Source organism: Anopheles ziemanni, chromosome 3 (assembly GCF_943734765.1).
Source record: "Anopheles ziemanni chromosome 3, idAnoZiCoDA_A2_x.2, whole genome shotgun sequence".
Taxonomy (NCBI): domain Eukaryota; kingdom Metazoa; phylum Arthropoda; class Insecta; order Diptera; family Culicidae; genus Anopheles; species Anopheles ziemanni.
Window position 1 is genome coordinate 8,894,083 of NC_080706.1, and position 24,395 is coordinate 8,918,477.

Here is a 24,395-nt window from a genome sequence, read left to right on the forward strand (position 1 = left end):
CTCGATCGTGCCCACAAAGAGCCTTTAAGAGATTTCGGAGGTGTTTGGAAGGTTTTAAAGAAACCGCAAAGAAAAAAAAAATCCTCATTAACTTTCGCACCCCACAACTAACCCGTTCCGAAACAGGCAAACTGTAGTCTGACGCCCACAAGGAGAACTTTACCCTTGACAGCGGTTGAGGCGCGGATGCAACATCGGATAAGAATATTAAAAATCCAACTGTGTATTAATCTTCCCTGTTTTTTTCTCTCTCTTGCTCTTTTTCCCCATTTCAGGTTGTTCTTGCACGCCACCCTAATCCCCGCCCAACTGCCGGGTTGCAAAATCACACCGAGGATAATCGAAAAAGGTTGCTCCGTTTGTGTGTTGCTGACAAACATCACCAGAAGCGAAAGCGAGAAAAGGAAACATCACCAACACTACACCGAACTTCGGGCGCAAATGAAGGTCACCGGAGGGACGAGGGTTGAAAAATATCGCTGGCAAACAGTTTGTTAGTTTGTTTGCTAAGTTTCGGCCCGCGTGAGGCTGAAGTGAGTGTCACGTGCGCGCTTCCGATGGAAAATCGGATACCGCCCGGGTGAACCGGAACGCCTACCGACCGTCGACCCGGTCCCACCGACTTCCCGTGTCGGTGGCGAGTGTAAAAACGTACACTAAACTGAAACGAAGCTAAAAAAAGTAACACGGCTGCTCACGTGCTTGTTTATGTTTCCGATAAGTTGTGAAAAATATTTAACGTAGACGCATCGCGCAAGGGGAAACGAACAGGAGAAAAGAAAATCGACCAACGCTTTCCCGCGTGCACACACACACAGACACACACACACGTCATGACGGTGAAGCTGTTCCGACGCGGTTCGGCACGATGCATCGGACTCCTGTCGGCGTTCGTGACGATCCTGCTCTGCCTGTACTACATCTCCATGGGCCAACCGTCGCCGGCCGGATCGGGCCCGTCCGTTGCGACGGGAATGGGCGGTCTGCACGGCAAGGAGATGGCACTAGCGGCGCACCAGAAGCGGTAAGTTTAACAAGCGGCAATCCGGAAAGTACGGACGGACGTACGGCGAAACTTTACGATCCACCGTGCAGGAGATACCCATACTCCATTAGATTGTGTCTCCGGCTCCAAGCATCGGGTCATCGTGTTCATCGTCGTTTCCCATTTATGCCGATCGATTCCGCGGGCTCCCGGAGCCTTTCTAGTAAAACATGAAATACATATATTTTCCACCATTCCAATTCTTTCCCGAGACTGCCTCCGCCTCTGCTCCATCGATCGATTCATCGCCGTCTCGCAGTCAAAGTTTTATGTTTTATTGGATCACTCAACCCCCGGGGATGAGTTGATGGGGCTGGATGTTTAGTGCTGCTCTCTAAATATGAATTTCCCTGAACCGGGTTTGCCCGACACACGAGACACATGACAAACCGCAGGCCCGCGTCGTGTGCGGGAACCAATTTCGGATTGGATTTACCATTAGGATTATGGCGGTTTCGGGCTTAAGTCAAAGTTATGTGACCCTTTGGAATTGATTTCAACCTTCCCAAGTGGCGGGGTGGGAGAGTCGCCGAGGGACGTTTTATTTGCTACCCCAGTGAGGTAGAATTTGTCAAATTTCAGTGCTGTTATATCGTCCCTCCAACAGAACGGATCCGACTTGAAGTGTCTGGTTGATCCCTGTCGTTCGAAATTGACACTCCCGACTCCATTAGGAAAAGTCTGTCACCGTGTTTGTCTTTCCCTGCGGTCATTAGAAGAGCCAATTGTATTGAACATATATTAAGCATTCGCCCACAATGTCTTCCACAGAATACGGCTCGTGAAGCAGCTCGTTCGAGAAAAGTTTCTTTATCTCCAGCCACCGAAATTATCCACCTTGTCACACGACGTTGTGGAGCTTCCTTAAATTGTTTGTTATCACGACACGCTCTGGCCGAAGGATCTGGAGGGAGGGAAAACAACCGAAATGAAGCATCACAGCTCTCAGTTGTGTCACATGGCGACGAAAAAGTCAACCCTATACATCACCGACATACACACACGCGCAGAGAGAGAACTTTAACCATAATTCTTCCCGTTGCCACTGGTGCCGTCGGGCTTTGGGCCATTAACTGGCGAACTGCGGAGACAACCTAGAGGAGAAGTAGCGCCAACGCACATTAGGGATGCTTGTCCAGAGAGAGGGAGGAAGGGGAGATTTCTTTCCGCCCGCCGGCCACAGCGGAAGCGACTCGTATCGCCTAATGGGCAATAGCTGGTGTCATATTTTCGGCCCCCCTTGCCGTACAACTTCATTCCCGGGAGCGGAACGCGGGACATTATATTTCAGCGTGGAATCGATCGAAAGGCAGCATTCGAAAAAGACACACGAACGAAGGGGGGAGGGAGGAGGGGTGTTGATGGACGATGTGCGGAGGTGGGTTCTCCGGATGCCCAGATCGTTGGCGGAACCATACATTATCCTAGCGTTCCTCCCGGGCACTCCCGCGCGCTCACTTCCGGCCAAATATGCTTGGAGGCAGTATTCCTCCTCCTCAATCGGGGAGTGCACACACCCCGCCCATTACCCCCCATTCCGATGCTACTTAGAAGTAATATGTAGAGGTCGCCATTCGGACAGGTGACGCTGGTGGCGGAAGGGGTGGAGTGTGGTACTGTTCCAAAAGCAGCATGCCTTTATCTAAGAGCAATAAAAAAATCACATAAAACGAGATATAAGTGAGCATAAATATTCCTCCTGCACGCTCCAATACATTCGAAAACTGGTCTGGCTAGTGTAAGCATCCGCTCGCCGACACTCACACCACCCCATTTCTTGCGTTTAAGCCCTTCTCTACACCCATCGCCCGCCTTTTATACCCACGGGGGCAAGTGTAGTAAAATGTGCCGGTACGGGTACGTACATTAAGCACCGAGTGTCTATGGAACACGGCGTCGATAACACATATTCTATGACGCTGGCACGTGGGGTGATGTTGGAAAGTTCTCACCAGCATAAGTCGTGCTGGGCACTGGAGCCCTGCTAGGCTAATCGATTTGGGCGACTATTGCTTACGCTTCCAGCTGGATATACCTATTTGGACCATCCGGTTCCTGTCTTGGCATGTTGGATAACTTTAAGACTCATCCCTGCCAAAAAGATCTGTAAAAATGGTTGTTCTTCGTTGAAAACCATTGGTTGCAGTTTTCGAAAACCATTTGTTAAAGATGGATGATCTTTAACAGGTTGAGTAGCAAGCGTTTTAGCTTAATTTTTAGCACAATCGTTTTAATTAAAAATTGTTTATAATATTTGTCAAACCGATGGTTTTCGAAGACCAAACAAAAACTTAGCTTCCCAAGTAACTTATTTTTAATATTACTATAGTTTTTATGATGCATTTTCATATATTTATGGGTCAAACATGTTGTAGAACTAATTGCTGCTGTCATCCACTTTTGCGTGACGTGGTACTCAACGTGTTAAAACTTTATTTTTACATATCGTCGTGCCAAAGCTTTTCCGATATTGTCTAGCTTTTCCGATATACCGTCTTGAAAAGAGGCCGAAGGATGCGTCCTTCGATCCTTTTTATATTATCTAAAAAATGTTCTAAAACAAGCGTGGTAGTCGAAGTGTTAATTCTTTGTGAGTTTAGATTATTATATTAACACGTTGACTGCCAAGCGATTTTAGCTCACTTTCTTAGATCAATCTTTTTTAATAAAATTTGCTTAAAACATTTATTAAATCAACGTTTTTTGAAGGCGAAACAAAAACTTAGTTTCACAAAGAATTGACATAAAATATTTTTATAATTTTTATGTTGCATTTTCATTTATTTATGGATAAAAAACTTTTTAGAAATTTTCAGAACTATCACGCACTTTTGGGTGATATGGCAGTCAACGTGTTAAAGTGGATTTAAAATAGAGTTAAACTTCTTCTTCACTTCGCATATCATTGTTACATAAACGTTAAATAATAAAAGTTTTTAAAACATCTAACTTCAAGTGTATAACTAGCCTCCAGCGGGACTAATATCAAGCAATTAGAAATGCATTTAGCCTGAGGCTAAAAATACCCAGAGCTCCACTTATTTTACTCTCCGTCCCCCATCAGCTGTCCATGCGACAATTACAACAATCTTGTGCCGGGTGAAGTTGTGGAAAATCTTGGACCAACTTGGGTACAACCGTTAGCAGCACTGTCCTTACGACCGGTACGTGCGGGACGTGCGGGACGTGCGAGTGCTTCACAATGCCGGAAAAAAGAAAAGAAACAACCGAACCGAACTACAAACTTCTTGGTCAAACGCATACCACCGAAGCGAGATGTGTTCGAAGTAATCATTTTCTTCGCGACGACGACGACAATGTCCTCGTCGGAGAAGGAGTTACACTGCTTGCGTACTTGTGTGCTTACAAAGGGTGTTTTCCTGTCGGTTTGAAGAGAGTCCCAAGGCCCTCCAGGGGGACCAACGAGCTTCCTGGAACGAGTGCCATCGGAAGAGGGCCGGGAAAAACGGAACAATTTTCCCTTTCTGCCCTCGGAAGGGCTCCTGTGTTGTGTGCGGTTGCCGGTGTGCTTTCCCTTTGGCAGAATCTTACAAAGTTGCACTGGAAACGAACCATTCTGCCGCTTCGGATGGCTGCCATTCGATTGCTTTCCACCTCGAGGTTGGGGAAAACTTTCCGCCACGGGACGCGATTCGATTCGTTCCGGGTTTGGCCCCCTCTGTTTGATGATGAAAGTTCACCGTTTTCCACCGTCCTCCTCCCGGAGTGGCCATGAGTTTGCGGTGAAAAAAAAACTGAAAAAGGAAAAACCGTAACACAATTGAGAAATCCACTTACCATCTTGCGAATGGCACTCGAGAACGGGCGAAGGCCTTGAAAGTCAAAATAAATAAATTGTTTGATAGGCAATTACGGGCAACAAATGGCTGGAAGGGCTAAAAGGGGAATACGGAAACGGAACGGAAGGCTCCCTTAGGGTAGGATAAAGTTTTCCCAAAGACTCTACCGACGCAAGCGGAGGCAAATTGATCTATGATTGTTATTGCTCGCCGGTTAGGCTGTAAAGAGTGGTGTTTTGTTGTGGAAATAAACAGTTGTACTGTTTAAATTAACTTTGAACCGCATGATTACCCCCCGAGAACCATACCGCAGACCTGTGACCTCTTAGCGGTTAATGTCCAAAAGTCTTCCGAGTGTTAAGAAAGCCTATGCGATAAGCAATGGGCACGCGCTTGTTCGTTTCTTTGAACTCAACCTTATTTGACGCTAGATGACAATCTGCGCTGGGTCACACAATTTTAATTACTTTTCCACTCGCCGAACACCAAAGCGTCATCCGGCTCGAATTAGGTGCACCCGTTTTGCCTCAGAGATTTGGAATCAAGTCAAGCCACCAACTGACTGTTTGGAGACCCGGTATTACCCTTCTTGCCGCGTGCCGGAAGGTCGGTTTGGCGAAAAGGACGAAAAGAAAACCTGATCGCTATCGTGCCGAAGCCTCGGCGAGGCAAAACCCGGCGGGTTGCGTTTATTTTGCTCTCCCGCTCGCTGCCAAGTGTTTGTTTTAGAAAACTTTGCCGCTGACAGACAGACAAAGTGATTCCCAAAGCCAAAAACCGAGCCGAGGGCATCGGCACGAACGGTGGACAAAGGCGGACGGCTTTCGGGGCGCTTTGCCATAGTTTTCTTTGGAAACCACCCCCTGTCCCGGACTGGCTTTGATGTGAACAAAAGACGCCCCCTCGATGCGGGGTCAAACGGTGCATAAACACAGCAACACCGCACCAAACCGGTTGCGGTTTAATTTTCCCCGGCCGGCATTTGCTCCACTGAACCGTGTACCGTTTACGCTTTGGTTAGCGATTTGACGAAAACGCAACCAAACGAAAGCCGGCCGCAACAGAAGAAAAGTCATCCAAAGATTGGTTTTGCGAAAGTCTACCCTGTTTCGTCGGGGGAGTGGTGCGATGTGGTAATGTAATTACGGATCGAAAGTAGATGCGAACTTGCAGCCTCGCCGGAAGTGCGTTGGCTTCTGATTATGCAGATTCACTTCGTCCGCCGCTCGATAATCCTATGTTTTTTTCAACTCTGCCATACCAAGGACGACGTGAACGCAACGAGCCCGGAACCGAGCACATCCCTTTCCCGAGAGACGAACGGTCTAATCCTGCTCAGGTTCATGTATACCGATAAGTTCGGTTTGTCGTCTGTCAACCGGATCGTATGTCTCTGTCGGAAGCGGACCGGCAACTGCATAATGTTTTCCCAAAAGCCGCAGAACACGTCGAGTTTCCTTCTTGGTCGACGGACACGGTTCCTATGTGGTTTTGCAATAGGTTTGGCCGGGGAGGAAAAACTTTACGTCCTTCCTTCAGTTCAGTTGAAGGTTTTGCCAAAAAGATTTATAGCGAGAACCATTTTTCAAATTGCAAAATCCAAAAATTTCAATATCATTTGATATTTAACATAAATCAATTCTATTACAGAACACAGTTTAGAATTTAATCGAGGTTAGATGGTTGTGCAAGAATTCTTAACACGTTGAGTACCAAGCGTTTTAGCACACTTTTTTAGTACAACCTTTTTTAATAAATTTTGTTTGTTACATTTGTTAAAACAATGGTTTTCGAAGACCAAGCAAAGATTTAGACTCCCAAATAACTTCTTATTGATATTACTATAGTTTTTATGTTGCATTTTCATTTATTTATGGGTCACAAACTTTTTAGCTGCTGCTGTCACCCACTTTTGAGTGACTTGGTACTCAACGTGTTAAAGTTTTTCCATTCCTTATATTTTTTCTTCCTTTCTGTTGTAGAATAAAATTCCCCTTCGCAATGGTTAAACTTTAATAAACTTCGAGGCTTCATCGGATACTCATGAAATCACCTCGTTTACCAAAAACACTCAGCTTAGTCCCAACTCAAACGGTGTCATCCTCCAAAGCATCCTTTCCGATTGCAGCGGATCGTAAATTTAGCTCTTCTTTGTAGCTTTCCTTTTGCCACGTTTCTTAGCCTCCGCCGCCCTTGTCAACGAGTTCGGGTGCGTCTTCGTAGAAAAACACATTTCTACCCCACGTTTGTGCCGGTGACAAACTCAATTGAAATCCATTTTTTTATCTCTCTCCCCGAAAATGCCACTCCGATCAGAAACGCCATTGGGGAGGGTAGTGCTTTTTCCGGCATGAAGAAAATGGCATGGAAATGTGGGTATAAAAAGTGCGGAGACATATTAGATGATCACGTGTCTATCACGATGCGCTTCAGCCGAGAGGCAGAATACGCGGGACTTCTCATGCATCCAATGCTCGTACCGAGAGTCTGTCATCGGCATACTTTGTCAGAACCCCGATATCGAACCGGTTGCGCAGTGGTGGTAACGCCACTCGGAAAAGCATCGACGGAGAAGAAAACCGAGATGGAACCAGCCAGAATCCGCATTGTCGAACAAATTGGGTTACAGACACACACACATACACGACACGTGCCGGGGACGTATGGTGAACCCACACTTTCCCACGTTGACATCGCAGGTCCGCATGTGACATTTTCCGGGCGGACATTTTTAAAAGCGAACATCAGTCCACCTCACAACGGATGGAACGGAACGATCCGTGTTCGAACATCGGTGTGCCCCGAGTAACCTTTTGCCCGGCCACATCGGTTTGATCGTTGACGAGCTTAGCACCGGTTCTGCCACTTTGTCTCCCCCGCTAGGCCTCTCCCCCTACCCTTGTGTCGCTCGTAAAGGTCCGGAACAGCTGCACCGGTTCGCTTCTTTCCTCGTCGCGCGCGCCGGAAATCCATCGGCCATCAATTGACTATCGGGATTTCAACCGGACGCGCCATTCGCACCAAACATTGTCGTATCATCATCATCATCATCATCATCACCCGTCCATCTGTGACGCCATTTCCAAGCGGGTCGCAATCAGCTCCCGGTGGCTTCCGGTCGTCCGTACGGCTGGCAGAAACAATTGTGGTGATCACTTGGGATTTTCATGAAGAAAATGGACATCGTCGCAGCGTCCGGTTCCTGCTACGTGACAGGCGTTTCTCTTCCCGTACGTTTGGAGAATCCTAAACGACAGTGAGTGCAAGAAAAAAAGGGGGAACAAATCGCACATCATTCTCGCTCGCATCAGAACTCAAATTATTCGTGAACCACCGCTTCCTTTTTCCGTAGACTCCGAGCCATCGCAACTCCATCGGGTGTGGTCCTGGTCCGGTGAGACATTTTATGGGCCACGATGCTCGCTACCCACCCCGTCCTCCGGCATCACCTTGACCGGACACTAATGGACGGAAAGGCAAACACATCCACCGACAAGCAACACCGTCGGGGTTTGACTCACGATACCGATAACCGAGAAACGAAAAGAAAGGACCCGGTCTCTTCCGACCATCGCTGCGATAGGGAGCAGATTTCACGTCGACTCTCCTTCACGGTGGGAAGTTTGTTAGAAAGCAATTGGATTAGATGCCGCCGGTTGATCTCGCAGGACACACAGTGCAGTCCCTTCCCCCTCCTCAGTGCACCGTCCATCTTCCCGAATACGGTCCGCGACGAGCAGTATCTCGTCGTATCGTACCACTGTTTATATCGTGGTCTATTTGATTACGGCCGCATCGCCGTTGTGGGCCAATCGGGGTCCGGCTTTGTGTCCGCCACACATTTGCGACCAGCAGAGCGATCGCACCGACTAATGTTGTATCCGTTTTAATGACATCAAGCTGTGGAGTCCGGAGTCAGATTTGCGACTCCCCAGCCAGTCGGACGTTAGGTTTTGTTCCTTTCATTTGACTTCAGCAGAATTAGGGTCAATTATTGTACAGAACTGTGCTGGAACTGTATGCGGATGGATTGTACATGGGAAACTTTTATTTAGAAAATGTAAAAAAAGCTTTATGTAGTTTTTATGATTTTAAGACTTTTTTTTTAAGTTCTCTGAGTCAAATCGATGCTAAAATCATATACCTTTTATTTTAATCTTTGTTAAAGTTGTTTTAACAGTCAACGTGTTTTAACAGCCGAACGTTTTTAGTACACTTTTTAGTACACTCTTTTTTTGACTAAATTTGTTTATATAATGTATAAAACAGACGGTATTAAAGGCTTTGCAAAGACTTAGCTTGCCAAAGAATTAATTTTTAATATTACCATAATTTTTATGTCACTTTTTCATTTATTTATGGGACAACAACTTTTTAAAACTAATGACAGCTCGTTATCAAAAATGAGATCCAAGGCAATCAACGTGTTAAAGATTAATATTTGCCAACATATAGTAAGAAGCAAAACTAACAAAACTGAATTAACAAAACATTTTATTCAATAAACAATTCATGTGAAAACTTAAACTCATAGTTGAACGCGATTTATACTACCAACTTCTTAACAATTATTGCATGTACAAGAAATAGATAAACATGTAAAGTATCACCAGTGTAGAAAAGATTGAACTGAATGGATGGAAATGTAAATTGTCACCATCTCGACAAAGTAAACGTACCAAAAGCACCAGCATTCCAGTCCGTCGCCATTTGCGCGTGTTGTGATATATGCATTCCATTCTCAAAGGAGTTCACCCTAAGCTGTCCTGGGAGATTTCACCTCGTCGGAAGACGCTTGCAACAATCCGTGTCGACAATTCAACATTTTATTGCCATCACTCACCGTCCGTCCGTCTGTCACGTGCACACGCGGATCAGCCAACTCCATGGCTCGTCTCCCATTCCCCACCCCTTTTCTCTGCGGGGAGGTGGCAAATTGTCACCGATTGACAACGCGCGATGGTCATAAAGGTTCCGAAACCGTTTTATTTGACGCCAGCATAATCGCACCGTCACCGTCATCGAGTACGAGGTGGAGGAGGGAGAGGAGGAGAGATGGGAGGGTGGCAAGTGTCTACCGCTCATATCAGACGTCAGTTTCCCGCGATTCGGTCGGTTGCATTTCCTCGCGCTCGCTAGTAATGGACGAGGGCGACCGATGGAGGCGCCTGGTGTCTGGTGAAACGGGGGAATATTTCCAATACAATTTCCGTCGTTCGCTTCGCTGGACGATGCCGTGCGGAAAACGGAGGGGGGGCTGGTGGAATATAGTAAAATACGTTTCACATACAAACATACCCACATCTATACACACACACACCTACTCCCCCAACACCCCGACCAACCCTAAACGATTGTTTGTGACTCTCGATTGGGTCGTTTCGTGTTCGGAACTGCGCTTCCTCCACCACCCTCGCCCACCCCCAACCACACGCTCTTCGGTGCTGTTCGGAAGCTTTTTTGGTATTTTATTTTTCCCACAAGATATTGAAAATTCACAATTCACCAATTCCCGTTCGGGCGGAAAAATCATTCAACAATAAATAAAACCGGGCAACATCGCGCAAAGTTTGGGTCCCGGCTCGTCCTAGCGTTGCCCGAAAGGAAACTCCACCGGCGGAAACGAGCGTGGCAGCGTAGGGGTTGCGCGAGTCAGTAAGTGGTCTGTTTTATGTTCCACCAATGGACCACGCTCGACGTACGTCACACGCTGTGTGCGTCGGACCGGTTCCGAACCATTTCCTTTCATCGGGAACCCCCGACCGATCCGGCCCTTTAAGCCGCCCCGCGTTACAGGATGTTTGCTTTGACATTGCAACATTCGTGCTCATTTTTACTTGGGAAAACCAGAAGAATATAAATTCCAACATTTCTCGGCGTTCGAAGTTTCGCTGATGAAAATGGGATGACAGAAAAACAAGGGACAGTTAAAAGAAAGTATCCAGTATCGATAGAACTGGAAATCGTGCCGCTGGAAAACGTATCACTTCGGTGCACTAGAACGGTAATAAAATTCGCGCCAGCATAGCTTTCGCGGGAGTCGCAAAAATAAAAATAAATGCCGCGACAAAAATTGTCCCCAAAGCTCTCGTTCTCTCTCTCTCTCTGCATTCCGGGTAAGCGACCGCAAGCCGCCGGGAAGAAGCGCACGGGTAACAATGTCGGTCGGAAGAAAACAAACGATCACAGACGAGGTTTCCAGGACCGTTTGCGGGACGACGACGATGTGAGCATCCATATATTTTCGCATCATTAAACGCTCATAATAAAATTTCGAATAAAGAAAGCAGTCGATAAAATGGAGCGGATAAAATGAAAAACATGGCCCTTTGCAGCATTTTTGCCCGGCAGGATTGTTTGTCAACGGAAACGTGTGCGCTGTGCGTGTGTGTTTGTGAAGGATTCTTTTTCCACTTTTTTTGAAGGTTTACTTTTTTTCTTCTTTATCCAACCTTCTCCGCCCAGCTCGCTGGACAAATGACAGATGGTGTTGCCGGGTGGTTGGGGGGGAAGAGAAGGGGGGGGTTAGATTTTCCATCGCCGGGTCGCTTTGGTCACTATCTCGCACCGGAGATTCGCTCCCTTCATTCCGAATCGAGGGCGATCTCCTTTTATGGCTTTGAAGCATCCAATTTTCATTGTTAGAAATTGTCCTCAAGTTTGATAGGGAAACTGTTTCTCCTCTTTCTCCTCTTTCTTGCTAAATCCTCGTGTCATTCTTATTTGTAGCCGCACGCACTTTGTAATTAAATCCACCTAGTTTTGGTCCGTAATAGGAATGGACATCAACTCGCTTTAATGGCGCTAGGTTCCATTCTCGTCCCCGGGATCGTTAGGAAATCCTAATAAGCCCGCCCAAAAGCGTGCCATACTAACACTTTTCAGTCAATCATAACGAGAAGCTGTCCCCAAAGTCCACCGAGCTGATGGACATAAAAAGAGAAGGGAAAAACAAGCACACCAAGCAGGCGAGGAAAGTTTGCCAAAAGTCATCACGCCGGAACAAGGATTAGGAAGGGCGGGATTGGTGGGGGTGGGTGGTTGTAGAAGGGGCCAAAGTTTATGAAATTTTATGGAATGTCATCAAAAATTACTGTCCAACTGGGTGGAGTGGGAAAAGGAAAAGGTTCGTTTGTTTATTTTCGCCCACCCCCTTTCACTCGACGCCGTTACCCTTTTCCTCAGCGTAAGCGGATGGTCAACGAAAGTTTGTCCATCGCCACTCTTCCTCTTTCCGCCCTTTTGAGGGGTGGGAAAGAAGTTACGCCACACAATGGCGGACACACCGGGGCTTTTTTTTTTTGATAGTGCGCCGGATAACGCACCGACATGCCGGGATGGAACCTGGACCGGCAGAAGGAAATGAATCCGTGTGAAAGTTACGACACTTTCAGCTGTGTGTTCACCGAAGCAAGTAGGAAACCGACACAAAAGAAGAAAAGTCCCCAAAACTTGAGTACGAAATAAAACCTAGAGCCAAACGAGCCGGACGTACATTCTGTCGTCTTCGCCGTCGTCGGTACGTTAAAGTAACTCGGAGAAAGGTGGTAAGATCAGTTGCATGATTAATAAGGACCGTTGGAAAATCGAAGGTTGCCCGTCTGTGTCGGCTTAAAATAGAACCTCAATCCCCTTTTGCCGGAACCCCGCACGGCCGGAGAAGAAGTCACTCCGGGTTCGGTGCCGATCATTACTGTTCGACCTTTCGACATGCCCATTTGCACAATGAATCCTTAATTTATTCGACATATTACACACATACTTGCGATAAGAGAAGGTACAATTTTGTGAAAACCGAAGCCAGCTGCTTCGGAAGGGAACGAACCGTGTGTTGGCAAATGCACTGTATCGTACCCCAAACGGTCTCCGGAATTACCGGCGTCCAAGTGCCGCACTCGAAATGAAAGTCCCCATCGGCAAGCCAGGGGCCCGGAGATGATTTGAGCAGCCGGAAACAACTGAACTGTGTAGGGTTCTCCACCCGCTTTTGTGACGCCGGACAATCGGAATCGAAAGCGCACAAGAGTGAACCGCATCAACTACTACAATGACCGCTGGCCGGGGAGGGGGGATTGGGTTTTGTCCGGGCCATACAATTCAGACGAGACCAATGAATAGTTTTTCTCGGAACGTCACAAGAACGAAGAGCTCGTACTTCTGCCACTTCCGGGATGCCAATAATATGCAAATCATTGACGTTACTTGCTCGGTGATTCGGTTATCCAATCCACCGCCCCCCAATTCCCCCCTTTCGCGCTCACTTCCGGTTCCCATAATGACACCGGGGTGGCGTCGTATGTGTAGGAATAAATTTGAATATTTCAAAATTTGCCACCCAACGGTTCTAGCTCCACTCCGATTTTCCGATGGCCACCAGACCAGACCAGCCAGACAAATGACCATCACAAATAATGAAATAACAAACACTCCACACCCACCGAAACAAATGGCCCTACTGCCTGACGAACTTTTGACAGGTCAAATTTGGCCGGTTGACAATCTATTCCGATCCCGCACCTTCCGAACTGTTGTTTCATTTCCCTCGTTTTTTTTTTGTTTTCTTCTCCCCCTTCCCAACAGGTCCAACGGAGCGGGTGGTGTGGGGCAGCATACGGGCCCGAATGCAAATCACTCGTGGCACAGTTGGCTGCGGAACAGCCTCAGCTCGATCGGTGGTGTGGCTGGCCAGCGGCACCATCGCATTCCCGGCTCCGACGGTGAGAACGGACGCGCTGTCGACACGGACGAGTTCGAGGACGGGCCGGGTGGGGACGACGGTGGAGGTGGAGGGCCACTGCCTCGCTTCGGCAGCCGGTGGGACGAGTGCAGCGCACTGCAGGAAGCGGCCACCGACATCAGCACCGTTGATGAGTATGGAAAATTTGATTTCCAGGTAAGTTCACTTCATTCCGTCGCCGGCGGGAGGGGAGGTTTAAGGTGGTGGGGTTCATTCCAGTTCGTTACACCGTCGGTGCCCTACGGGAGGGAAGCTTCCGATGAACTTCCACGGAGGAGCGATGAATGGAGATGCAAATTGTCCTTTAATCACTTCGATTTCTTATTAGTCTGCTCATCCGCCCCGAAGCGGGCAGAGGAATGGCAAATTCGTTTGCCAATCACACACCCACACACCCTCCCTTTTCTCTGTGCCCATTTCTTCAACGTTCACACCCCCGTGTGCGATATATAAGTGAGTGTGTGTGTGTGTTATTACTTTAGCTCTACACCACACGAGGACACGATATGCAAATGCCAGCCCGGCGAAGGGACGAAAGCTTGAGGGACCCGTCCGAGATAAGCATTTGGGAGAGGGAAGAATATTCATATATGCGCATAAAATATTGCTACAATTTCCACAGGAACTTGTGCCTTATCGTTATCAACGCTCGCTGGGAAGAGGGAAAAACTCGCCGGGGGGAAATCATCATAAGGATCATTCACAGGGTTCCGATCTCGCTAGCGGGGAAGCTCGAGGGAAAAGCAATCGAAGCTTGGTGTTACCTATTTCTCGCACCCCTCCCCCACCCCCGTATCCTACCCTTGACGATAAGTGAGAGTGTTGAAAACGATTTCCATCAACATCGGATGAGATTTGATGAAGGCGATAAGGTCGAATAAGAAATAGTACGATGCATTTGGTGCGCAGCTTGAAATGAAACCGATTACATGGAGAAACCCGTTTTTCATGTTTTCCTTGTTTCTTTGGGTATATGTTTATCCTTTAAAAATGATCATAAGTAGAAGAGTAAACGAGAAACCACCGTTGAAAATACGTTTATCAAGTTACACAAAGTTGATCATTGCTAGTTTGATTATCTTTGTTTGGTTGCGTCAAATGACCAATTTGTTATCAATAATCGTCAGTTTTTAATTCTAAATATAAATTACAAAACGTGTGCAAAGTCTAGATCATAGCTTTATTCTGGGTATTTTCATAATATTCCTAAGTTTTGTTGTAATTTTTACTCACATAAATGTTTAAGAAAGTTTCACTTTTCGGTATAAAACTTGAAAAAATCGATGAACATTTTTCAGTTCAAGCCACGATTTTCGCAAACTTTTTTCAAACTCTTGTCCAGCAAAGTTGTACAGGAAGCACTCATCAAAACCAACCCAAAAGAATAACATTTTAAAGAAAATATTTTTTGAACCGAGCTTTTATTTTCTACAAGTGAAAACTATACTAAAGTTTGGCATACAAAAAGGTATTTCAGTAAAAAGAATAAAAACTAATGTTAGTAAAGCGTTTGTTTTTTTTCATGGTTTTCGATTTCAGTTTAACCATTCATGATTATGGAGGTATCTCCGAAAGGTAGAAGCTCACGATAAGCAGCACTATCTAAGGGTAAATATTCCGTTCGATGCCGAAACCCCCTGATAGGCGATCCTGATGAGCTGCTGAGCCCACTAGGGAAACAATCCGAGGGCATCCGAGGCCGTTGCGAGGCCAAACTCAAACAGAGGAAAATTGCGTCCGGCCTGCCACCCCCAGCGTCACCCAGCGGCCAGTTCCGTTAGGATCGGGAGTCTTTTATTCTTTCGTTGAAATGTGATGACCGCATCGTTGTGGCAGTTACACAAACGCCGTTTCCACGGTGGAACCATCCGAACGGCAAAAGAGCAGTCCCCGAGGGCGGTTGGGAGAAGTCAGTCGGTTCTCGGTTGACTCGCCTCCACCCCCCAGGGGGGGGATGCTCGCCCCCGCCGGAATTCCGTCTGCCAATGGGACGCAACGAAAGAGCCCTCCCTCGGGACACAAGGAGACTACGGCGGCATGGAGACGGGGTCTGGGCGAGGGGAAACACAATTTGCTCTGTGGCGAATGTGGCGGTGCAAGTTTAAACCATACAACCGTCCAAACCGGCGTTGTTGTAGCCCTTTTCGGGTTCGCACGGTGGGCCCATTCTGTGCGCCGACCATCGCCGATGGGTTTTGCGGTTTGACTGACTTTGGACCGGCCCTCCAGGCGTAAGTCAGCGTCGGCTCGGACTCGGAGCACTTAAAGGACACCCGGGCGGACGACGGTGAGTGAATAGATCACCGGTTCGCCGACGAGCGATGCACTCCCCGGTGGTTGGCCGTTGCGAAAAAAGGTCGTTTGAATAATTCCGTAAAACCAACAATGAAAGCTCGGTTAGTTTCCGCAAGCACCGACTGGCTTCGGGATGGAATTGCCGGAGTCCTGTTTCCAAGCCTGCCCTAGCTTTGGGCAAAGGGGAGCACTAAAAGCCACTTGTAATGTTGCTGACAGTCCGAACTTTAATTGCTGTTTAGAATTTCATTTGCAAAAGGTTGTTTGAAATGATTGTTAACACCTTCTAATGATTAATGTTATGATATCTTGTACGCTTTTTGCTTTATTTATAATTAAATATATGTTTTGTAAATTTATTCTCCTATTTCCTTAAATAAAACATTTGAAACATGAGACCCAGAATAAAATGGATTTAATTAGCTTGATCTATTGATTCGAATGGCACCATTTTCCATGATTAACTGCGCGGACGCCATTACGCCAAACACAACGATGCATGTGAAATTGAAACCCGTTTTGTACAATTACGTGCGAACGCTTGTATTTACGGCACATCCATTTAGTCGTAATGGAGCATCCAGTTTCGGCATTTAATGTAACAATGTCGATTATTACTACTTTTACCCGCTAAGCGCCTCGGCACAAATTACCATTTTGAAATGAATATAATGCGCTCAATGCGTTGTTATTTATCTACTGTGAGTTCAACATAAATCAGCACTGGGTGAACATTTGGCCACAAACTTCATCATCACGTTTCACTCCCCCACCCTCTCCCAACCTCTGACTGATTGCAGAATGACGGACCTGAACCTGACCTCACTCACTTTGCCATCGACAACACGAAACACACTGACTCGGACTCTGTCAAAGGTTCGTCGTGTGTAATTGCTCGTTTTTAATTTCCCACCCACTACTCCCCGTCAAAAACCCACCCCCGGGCAAGGGAGGACAATTACCATCGGAACTTATGCGAGCGCCCAGCTGACTGCTTGGCTCGACACACGGAACTCGAGTGTTCGAGAGTGCCGAATGAATGTTTTACGATCCGCGCACGTACGCACTCCGGTTTGCCGGTTCCGATGTCTAATGGCTCGCAATGGTTTCTAAATAGCGCTGAAGCCCCTTGGTGAGGTTCAGCTCCAAATTGACGCTGTGTGCGCGATTTTCGATTACTCGCTAATTAAGCACAGTTTAAGTGTTATTACACCGGTAAATCAAGGGTTCCCGCGTCCCAGTTGGAGGGGGTGTCTTTTATCGTTACATGATTAGTGCCACTGTGGAATGAAAAGCCCTCTACGGTTTCCACTTGTTTTTTCTCTCATTTGAACACACTGTTGTTAATTATCTTATAGGTCCGTTTCGGAAGCAGTTGTAAATTGTTAAATTCTCTTTAAATGATAAAACAACCCATTAGAATTTAAAACATTCATCGCAACCTAGTGTTCTAATTCCCATTTTCCCTCTTCGCTTTTCTTTTTCCGGCAGCCCGAATGGATGAAAACAAAGGAATACTGGGACAAGGACTTCGAGTCACGCTACGAAAAGCTACAGAAGGATCCCAAGCGGCCCCCACTGAAGGTACAACATTCGGCGGCAATCAAAGTGGCGATAATTTATGCATAGTTTATTATGCTGCTTTGCATGCATGCCATATAAAATAAAACCGACCGAAAAAAACGACGTCGCGGAAGGCGATAAAATTTACCCCATTTATTCATTGCACCGGTCGGTCGGTCGGCGCGATACATAATCCAAGGCAAACTTTAAAAACCCACCTGTTTCGGGGGTTTGTTTTCTTTTCTTTTTCTTTGCACCTCGTTCCGGCTGTCACAGATTGTCGTCGTGCCGCATTCCCACAACGATCCGGGGTGGCTGAAAACTTTCGTCAACTATTTCCAGTCGGATTCGCGCCAGATTCTCAACCTCGCCGTCACGAAAATGCCCGAGTACGGCAACATGTCGTTCATCTGGAGCGAGATCAGCTTCCTGCAGCTCTGGTGGGACCAGGCGCACCCGACCAAGCAACGGGTAAGTGAATTAACACCGCGGTGTGGTGACCCCCCCTCGGTTTGGGGTGGGTGCCATTTTTGTGTTCCTGTGTTCGAAAGACGAGAACTTCACGACCCCCCACCGGGGTGAAGCGTCATCCTCATCATCAACATCCACTGCATCACCATCGCCACTGCGCTGTCGTGGTTTCGCTTGTTCCGTTTGGCATTCCACGACCAACTTTCCCACGGCGTACTAGAACCAACTTGACCTACGCCAACCGATATGCAACACACAAGCCACACAATTGCGCCAACCGAACCAACGCCAGCTCGCGGTGCACGCTGCGAGGAGAATGCTCGACGGAATGCTGCACGGAAATGGCAAAAATTTTATGATTCACACCCCGGCGTGGCCATTCCAGCGTGCTCGCTGCATTGACCACATTCGAGGACGTGAAACCGTGGACTTACAGACCACCACAGAGTCTCCGAAACAGAGACGAACTGTTCGTTCCCATGGAGGGCTCCGCCACGGGAAGTGCTCGGCACTGACGGGGCGTAATAAAATAGCCCAATAATTGAAGGAAAGTTTTATCAGGAATTAATATTTTACTCACGTCGATGTGCCGTTTTTCTGGATGGCTTTTATCGCTCTCTCTCTCCCCGCATCGGCTGTGGCTGACTTTATAATCTTGTTAGCGGAACGTAGGTCCTCCGACCTACATTTTATGCAACCGACCAGCACGTTGCATTATTGCATTTTTGAGCATCGCCGTCTCTCGCACGGTTATCGCAGGGTAAATGCATGGAGGAACTTTTCACTCCCAAGATGATGATATATTTTCCCTCATCCGTAGCGAAGCCATTGATCTTTTTTTCGGTACTGGATAAATAATTAATGGCAATGCTGTTTTAAAACAATATAGCTTTGGGGATTTGGTTTTCAGTTGGAAGTTTTGCAAGTTTATTTTTGACCGTAAAACCGAGATTTGGGGAAGTAAAACTCGAACCATAAAATAGTGATTCGTATGCAAAAGCGAAAAAATTCCATCAATAGAAATAAATTCTGAATGTAGTAGATATGTTTTGCTAAGTATAAGTACTTAGAGAAATAACAAGGGAAGAATTTTAAAAAAATATAGTTTGAACCCTCGTTTTTGTTTTATAATTTCCAATCGGATTGCAATTCAGATTCGATTTTTATTTATTTCTATAAATTCATCAACTATATGATGATATTATGTGAACGACCATTTCCTTTTCAACTATTTGCTTGTTGTTGCATATATAACTTTAAAAATTCCTCATGTTCAACAAGTTAAGAAATGTCCCTACAATCCGAATCTTGCTGATTATTATGGCCTCCAAATCCTCAGCCGAGACGACATAATAATTTTCTATTGGAAACTACTCTTTTCCATACTTTTCTCTTTCTCATTTTATTCTGTTCTACTGCTTTTAACGAATTCAAATCTATTCTCTACTGTTAAAAGAGGATCTTTTTTTTGAAGTTCCAATAGCTACCATGTAATATTTTGATTTTTTATGGTCGCACAATACATTTGAAATCGCTCTCCAATCATTAAATCTTTTGGTTAGTGTGATCATCGATTAAGTAAAAAATGACATGAAAAACAATGCACACTTTTGCCCGTGAACCGTGTTTTAAAATAGCATAACTTTGGGGATTTGATTTTCAGTCAAAAGTTTTTCAAGTTTGTTTTTGAAAACTTAAGTATAAAAACCATAGCTAAAATTCATTACATTCTGAATACATAGTAAAATGTACTCATATAAGAAAATGTATGATGCATCAATGTTGGGTAAATGAATATAAAAATTTATTTCAACTTGGTGTTAAGACCAATGCTACTACTATCAACATCCGTGGATTTGTTAAAAAATTACTGATAAATATATTTGCCTTTTTAACTTAGTGCAGACATGTCTATTAATATGACAAATTATTTGAATTAACTATGTTGTTCTCTCACTTGACAGATATTGAAGAAACTGGTTCAATCCGGACGACTGGAGATCACAACCGGTGGCTGGGTTATGACGGACGAGGCCAATGCTCATCTTTACGCGATGGTTGATCAACTTATTGAAGGTAAGCATATAAGGTGGTGTTCTGTAAGAAGGGCTTGAATTCAACGCGTGTTCAATCAATTCTAGGCCACCAGTGGGTTAAATCGAACCTTAACGTAACCCCCAAGACGGGCTGGAGTATCGATCCGTTCGGGCATGGCAGTACCGTTCCGTATCTTCTGGCCGCTTCCGGGTTCAAGGGAACGATCATCCAACGGATTCACTACGCCTGGAAGCAGTGGTTCGCCCGCCATCGGTACGGTGATTTCCTTTGGTCGCCATACTGGCAAAGCTCGTCGGCGAGCAGTCGAGCGCATACGATGCTCACCCACAACATGCCGTTCGATATCTACTCGATCAAGCACTCGTGCGGGCCGCATCCGTTCATCTGTTTGAACTTCGATTTCCGTAAGATCCCGGGCGAGTACACGGAGTACTCGATCAAGGCGCAGTTCATTACGCCGGAAAACATCGAAGCCAAGGCGGACCTACTGATGGAGCAGTACTCCCGTACGGCTTCGCTGTTTCCGCACAACGTCGCCCTCATCCCGGTCGGCGATGACTTCCGGTACAACAAGGAGAAAGAGATGGAGCAGCAGTACACGAACTACAAGAAGCTGATCGACTACATCAACGAGCATCGGTCGCGGTACAACGCGGAGATCAGCTTCGGGACGCCGGTCGACTACTTTAATGCGATCCGGGAGCGGTACGATCGGTTCCCCACGCTCAAGGGTGACTTTTTCGTGTACGCCGACATCTTTAACGAGGGCCGACCGGCGTACTGGAGTGGGTACTTTACCACACGCCCGTATTATAAGATCCTGAGCCGCGAGCTCGAGCACAATCTGCGCAGTCTGGAGATTCTGTTCACGATCGCCTTCAACAGGGCGCGGCAGGCGGGCAACTCGAACGCGTTCAAGATCTACGAGAAAAACTACGAGAAGATGATCCTGGCGCGGCGCAACCTTGGCCTATTCCAGCACCACGACGCCATCACGGGCACGTCGAAAGCGAACGTGATGCGTGACTACGCGCTGCGTCTCTTCGAGAGCATCCAGGATACGGTGAAACTGCAGGAGAAAACGATCGAGCTGCTCGTGCAACGTCGCTCGTCGGAGCAGCAACCGCACAGCTTCCTCATCGGGGAACTCGAGCGGGACAATTTCGGTAAGCTGCCCCGTAAAACACCCATCATCGTGACGGAGGGTCGGAGTACCGATTTCATCGTGTACAACGCGCTCGCCCAGGAACGCCTGGAGGTGATCACGATCCGTACGCTAACGCCCCGGGTCAAGGTGCTCGATGCGGGCGGCAAAGCGGTCGACATCCAGATCAACCCGGTGTGGAACATTACCGAAACGTCGTACACGTCGCGCAAGATCGTCCCCTCGGACAAGGAGTACGAGGTGATGTTTGTCGCCCGGCTGGCGCCCCTCTCGCTGACGACGTTTACGGCCGCGTACGACGAGGACGGGTACCAGGGCAAGATGGCCACGCTGTACTGCAACGAGTGTCAGGATGAGAAGAACAAGGTGTTCGAGGTACGCAACAAGCAGCCGGGCGATATCCAGCTGGAGAACTACAAGATGCGCCTGCTGTTCGACGAGCAGAGCGGATTCCTCAAGTCCGTCACCAAGAAGAACATGGGCAAGCAGATACAGTGTGCGATCAAGTTTGCGGCGTACAAGAGCGCCCAGTTCCACTCCGGCGCGTACCTGTTCAAGACGGACCCGGAGCAGCGCAACTCGGAGAAGGATGTGCTGGAGCAGTACGGCGATCTGACGATCTTGATTACGTCGGGCCCGCTGGCCAGTGACGTTACCGCTATCTACGGTCCGTTCCTAGCGCACACGGTGCGCATCTACAACTCGAACAGCGTGCTCGACAGTGCGATCTACATCGAGAACGACATAGACTTCGAAGCACCACCGAAGAACCGCGAAACGGAACTGTTTATGCGCTTCGTCACCGACATCGAGAATGGGGCGAGCGAAAACCCGGAGTTTTACTCCGACCTGAACGGATTCCAGTACCAGAAGCGGGTGAAAGTGTCGGCCATCGGGGTGGAGGGTAACTACTTCCCGATCACCTCGGGCGCGTTCATCCAGGACGATCGTATGCGGCTGACGCTGCTGACCACGCACGCCCAGGGAGCGGCCAGTCTGGAACCGGGCCAGCTGGAGGTGATGCTCGATCGGCGAACGCTCTACGATGACTACCGGGGCATGGGGGAGGGTGTTATCGATAGCCGGCTGACGCGACATCGGTTCTGGTTGGCGCTGGAAACGATCGATCCGGTGACGGTGAAACCGGAGGCCGCCGGATCACCGGAAGCTGCTGCCGCTGCTGCTGCTGCTGAGAACAACAAAGTGGACGAGTATCAGCTGCCAAGTATCTTCGCGAACAGCCTCTCGAACGGGCTGAACTATCCTGCGAACCTGTTCATCGTAGAACGATACGACGAGAGTAACCAGATCGAACTAAACCGGGCCGTCCGACTGCTGCGGGTGCAGTTCCCGTGCGATCTGCACATGCTAAATCTGCGCACGCTCACCGAAAGCAACCTTCCACTGTTCCCCTCCGGCTCGGCACTGCTCGTCCTACAGCGGCAGGGTTACAACTGCCGGATAGGGGGTGACGAAATGATCGGTCACTTCTGTGGCAACGGTACGACCAGCTCGAGCAGTCCAGCGAGCGCAATTGCGCAGGATGGTGGTGGAGGTGGAAGAGATGGTGGTGGTGGTGGTGGTGATCCCAATACCAACGCCATCGACCGTCAACCCATGTCGGACGAACGAAGGCAACTGCAACTATTCCGACGGTTACGGATCGAATCGATCGAAGCGACCTCGCTGACCGGCCTACATCCCGGTGCGAGACTTAGCTCGTACACGGACATCTTCCTCGAACCGATGGAGCTTAAGACGTACAATCTAACGTTTGTGAAGTGAACAGAGCGAGAAACCGGAAACTAGAGAGAAATCCAACCACGACTCATTCCAAGCATTCCACACACACACACACACCCACACACACATGCAAAAGGATCCCATCGAGAATACGTGCATCCGGTCGACATTGCCAGTGCGCTGCCTCTCCTCCCCGGGCTCCCCTCGCGGGGATAAGACAGGGAAACCCGAAGACACCGTTTTCGTTCACACGAAACTGCGGAATCACGTTAGACATAAGCACTACATAGATGAGGAGATGAAGGTGGGAGGAGGGATGTTTAAACCAACGTATTTAGGCAAGTTCCAATAGAGTCTCACACACACACACACACACACACACACACACACACACACACACTAACTCGAGCATATTTGGTCCTTTTCACCTGAAATGGACGCACTGCCCCACATACCAATATGAAACAGAGAAGAAAACTACATTTAAAAATGTAGAATACGTAACACAAACGTAATTTCACACGTCAAGGGGTTTTCTTCGATCGTGAAGATAATCCGATCGGCTGGCGAATTTGCACCCAGGATAACACATTTAATCTTTACGAAAGACCACAGCCTTAACACTAGATGATTCATATGAAACTATAGCTCACGAACAGCCACGGATGGCAGCTCTCTTGCATTCAAAAATACTCTAGTTGTTACATTTGTCCTCTTAGCTCTCCCCTTTTCCACCCCTTCTCACTCTCTCTCCCTATGTCTGTTTAAATCGCTATTTTAATAAAAGTAAAACTAGTTCTCCTAAACATAATTTTTAAAAGCAAAGTTTAAAACATATTTTCCAACCCCTCAGTTCCATGTTCGAAAACGACACGATATGAGAAATCAGAACAGAAACTGTCGAAAGCTATGCAAATGTAACAAGCCGTAACTTTCCGCCCAGGAGGAGTACATGTTATCATTTTAATCTAACACACTTTCGCTTGGGCCATTAACTGGAAAAACGAAAACCAAAAGTTATAAAGCAAGAGCGAAACTATTAATTCATATAACACACAAAGACACACATACACAGACACATACAAAATGTGGGCGAAAAAATGACATAATAATCTTCCCAACGCACCGTTATGCGAAGCAGCAGCAGCAGAAAGCAGAAAAGCTGTAACTATTATTAAATGCACGTCGTAGAAGCTGGACTTAGAGAAATCAAAAACAGTACTCGAATCGATGAGATATTATAAACAAATGGGTAAATAGCAGGGAGATGAATATGATAAAACAATTGTGAACTTATGAAGTAAAGCAAAGGACGGTGGTAGAACAGGCAGAAAGGAGGGAGGGGAATAGCTTAAGTAATGTATCGAAAGGCATCGATACCACAAGGGAACGAGAGAGGGTGGGGCAATATAGAACTGTAATAGGATATTTAAAAGAAATAATAATGGGGAAGGGTATAACAAGCTGAAAATCTAATGACAGTGTAAAACAGAGATGAAAAAGTAGCGCAAAACTAAT

General features: G+C 47.2%; 1 protein-coding gene across 1 annotated transcript; it reads left to right on the forward strand.

Moving 5' to 3' along the window:
* Positions 1-833: 833 nt before the first annotated feature.
* On the forward strand, positions 834-22,954 carry LOC131286989 (alpha-mannosidase 2). Its single transcript, XM_058316001.1, has 6 exons — positions 834-1,024; positions 13,426-13,738; positions 17,369-17,461; positions 17,717-17,911; positions 19,876-19,987; positions 20,053-22,954. Exons 1-6 carry the CDS (start codon positions 834-836, stop codon positions 22,917-22,919), a joined length of 3,771 nt encoding a protein of 1,256 aa, XP_058171984.1. The 3' UTR covers positions 22,920-22,954.
* Positions 22,955-24,395: the final 1,441 nt, after the last annotated feature.

Coding starts and splice junctions, on each gene's coding strand:
- LOC131286989 (XM_058316001.1), top strand. CDS start 834: ATGACGGTGAAGCTGTTCCGACGCGGTTCGGCACGATGCATCGGACTC. Junction 17,462..17,716: donor CCAAGCGGCCCCCACTGAAG/GTACAACATTCG, acceptor CGGCTGTCACAG/ATTGTCGTCGTGCCGCATTC. Junction 17,912..19,875: donor CGCACCCGACCAAGCAACGG/GTAAGTGAATTA, acceptor CTCACTTGACAG/ATATTGAAGAAACTGGTTCA.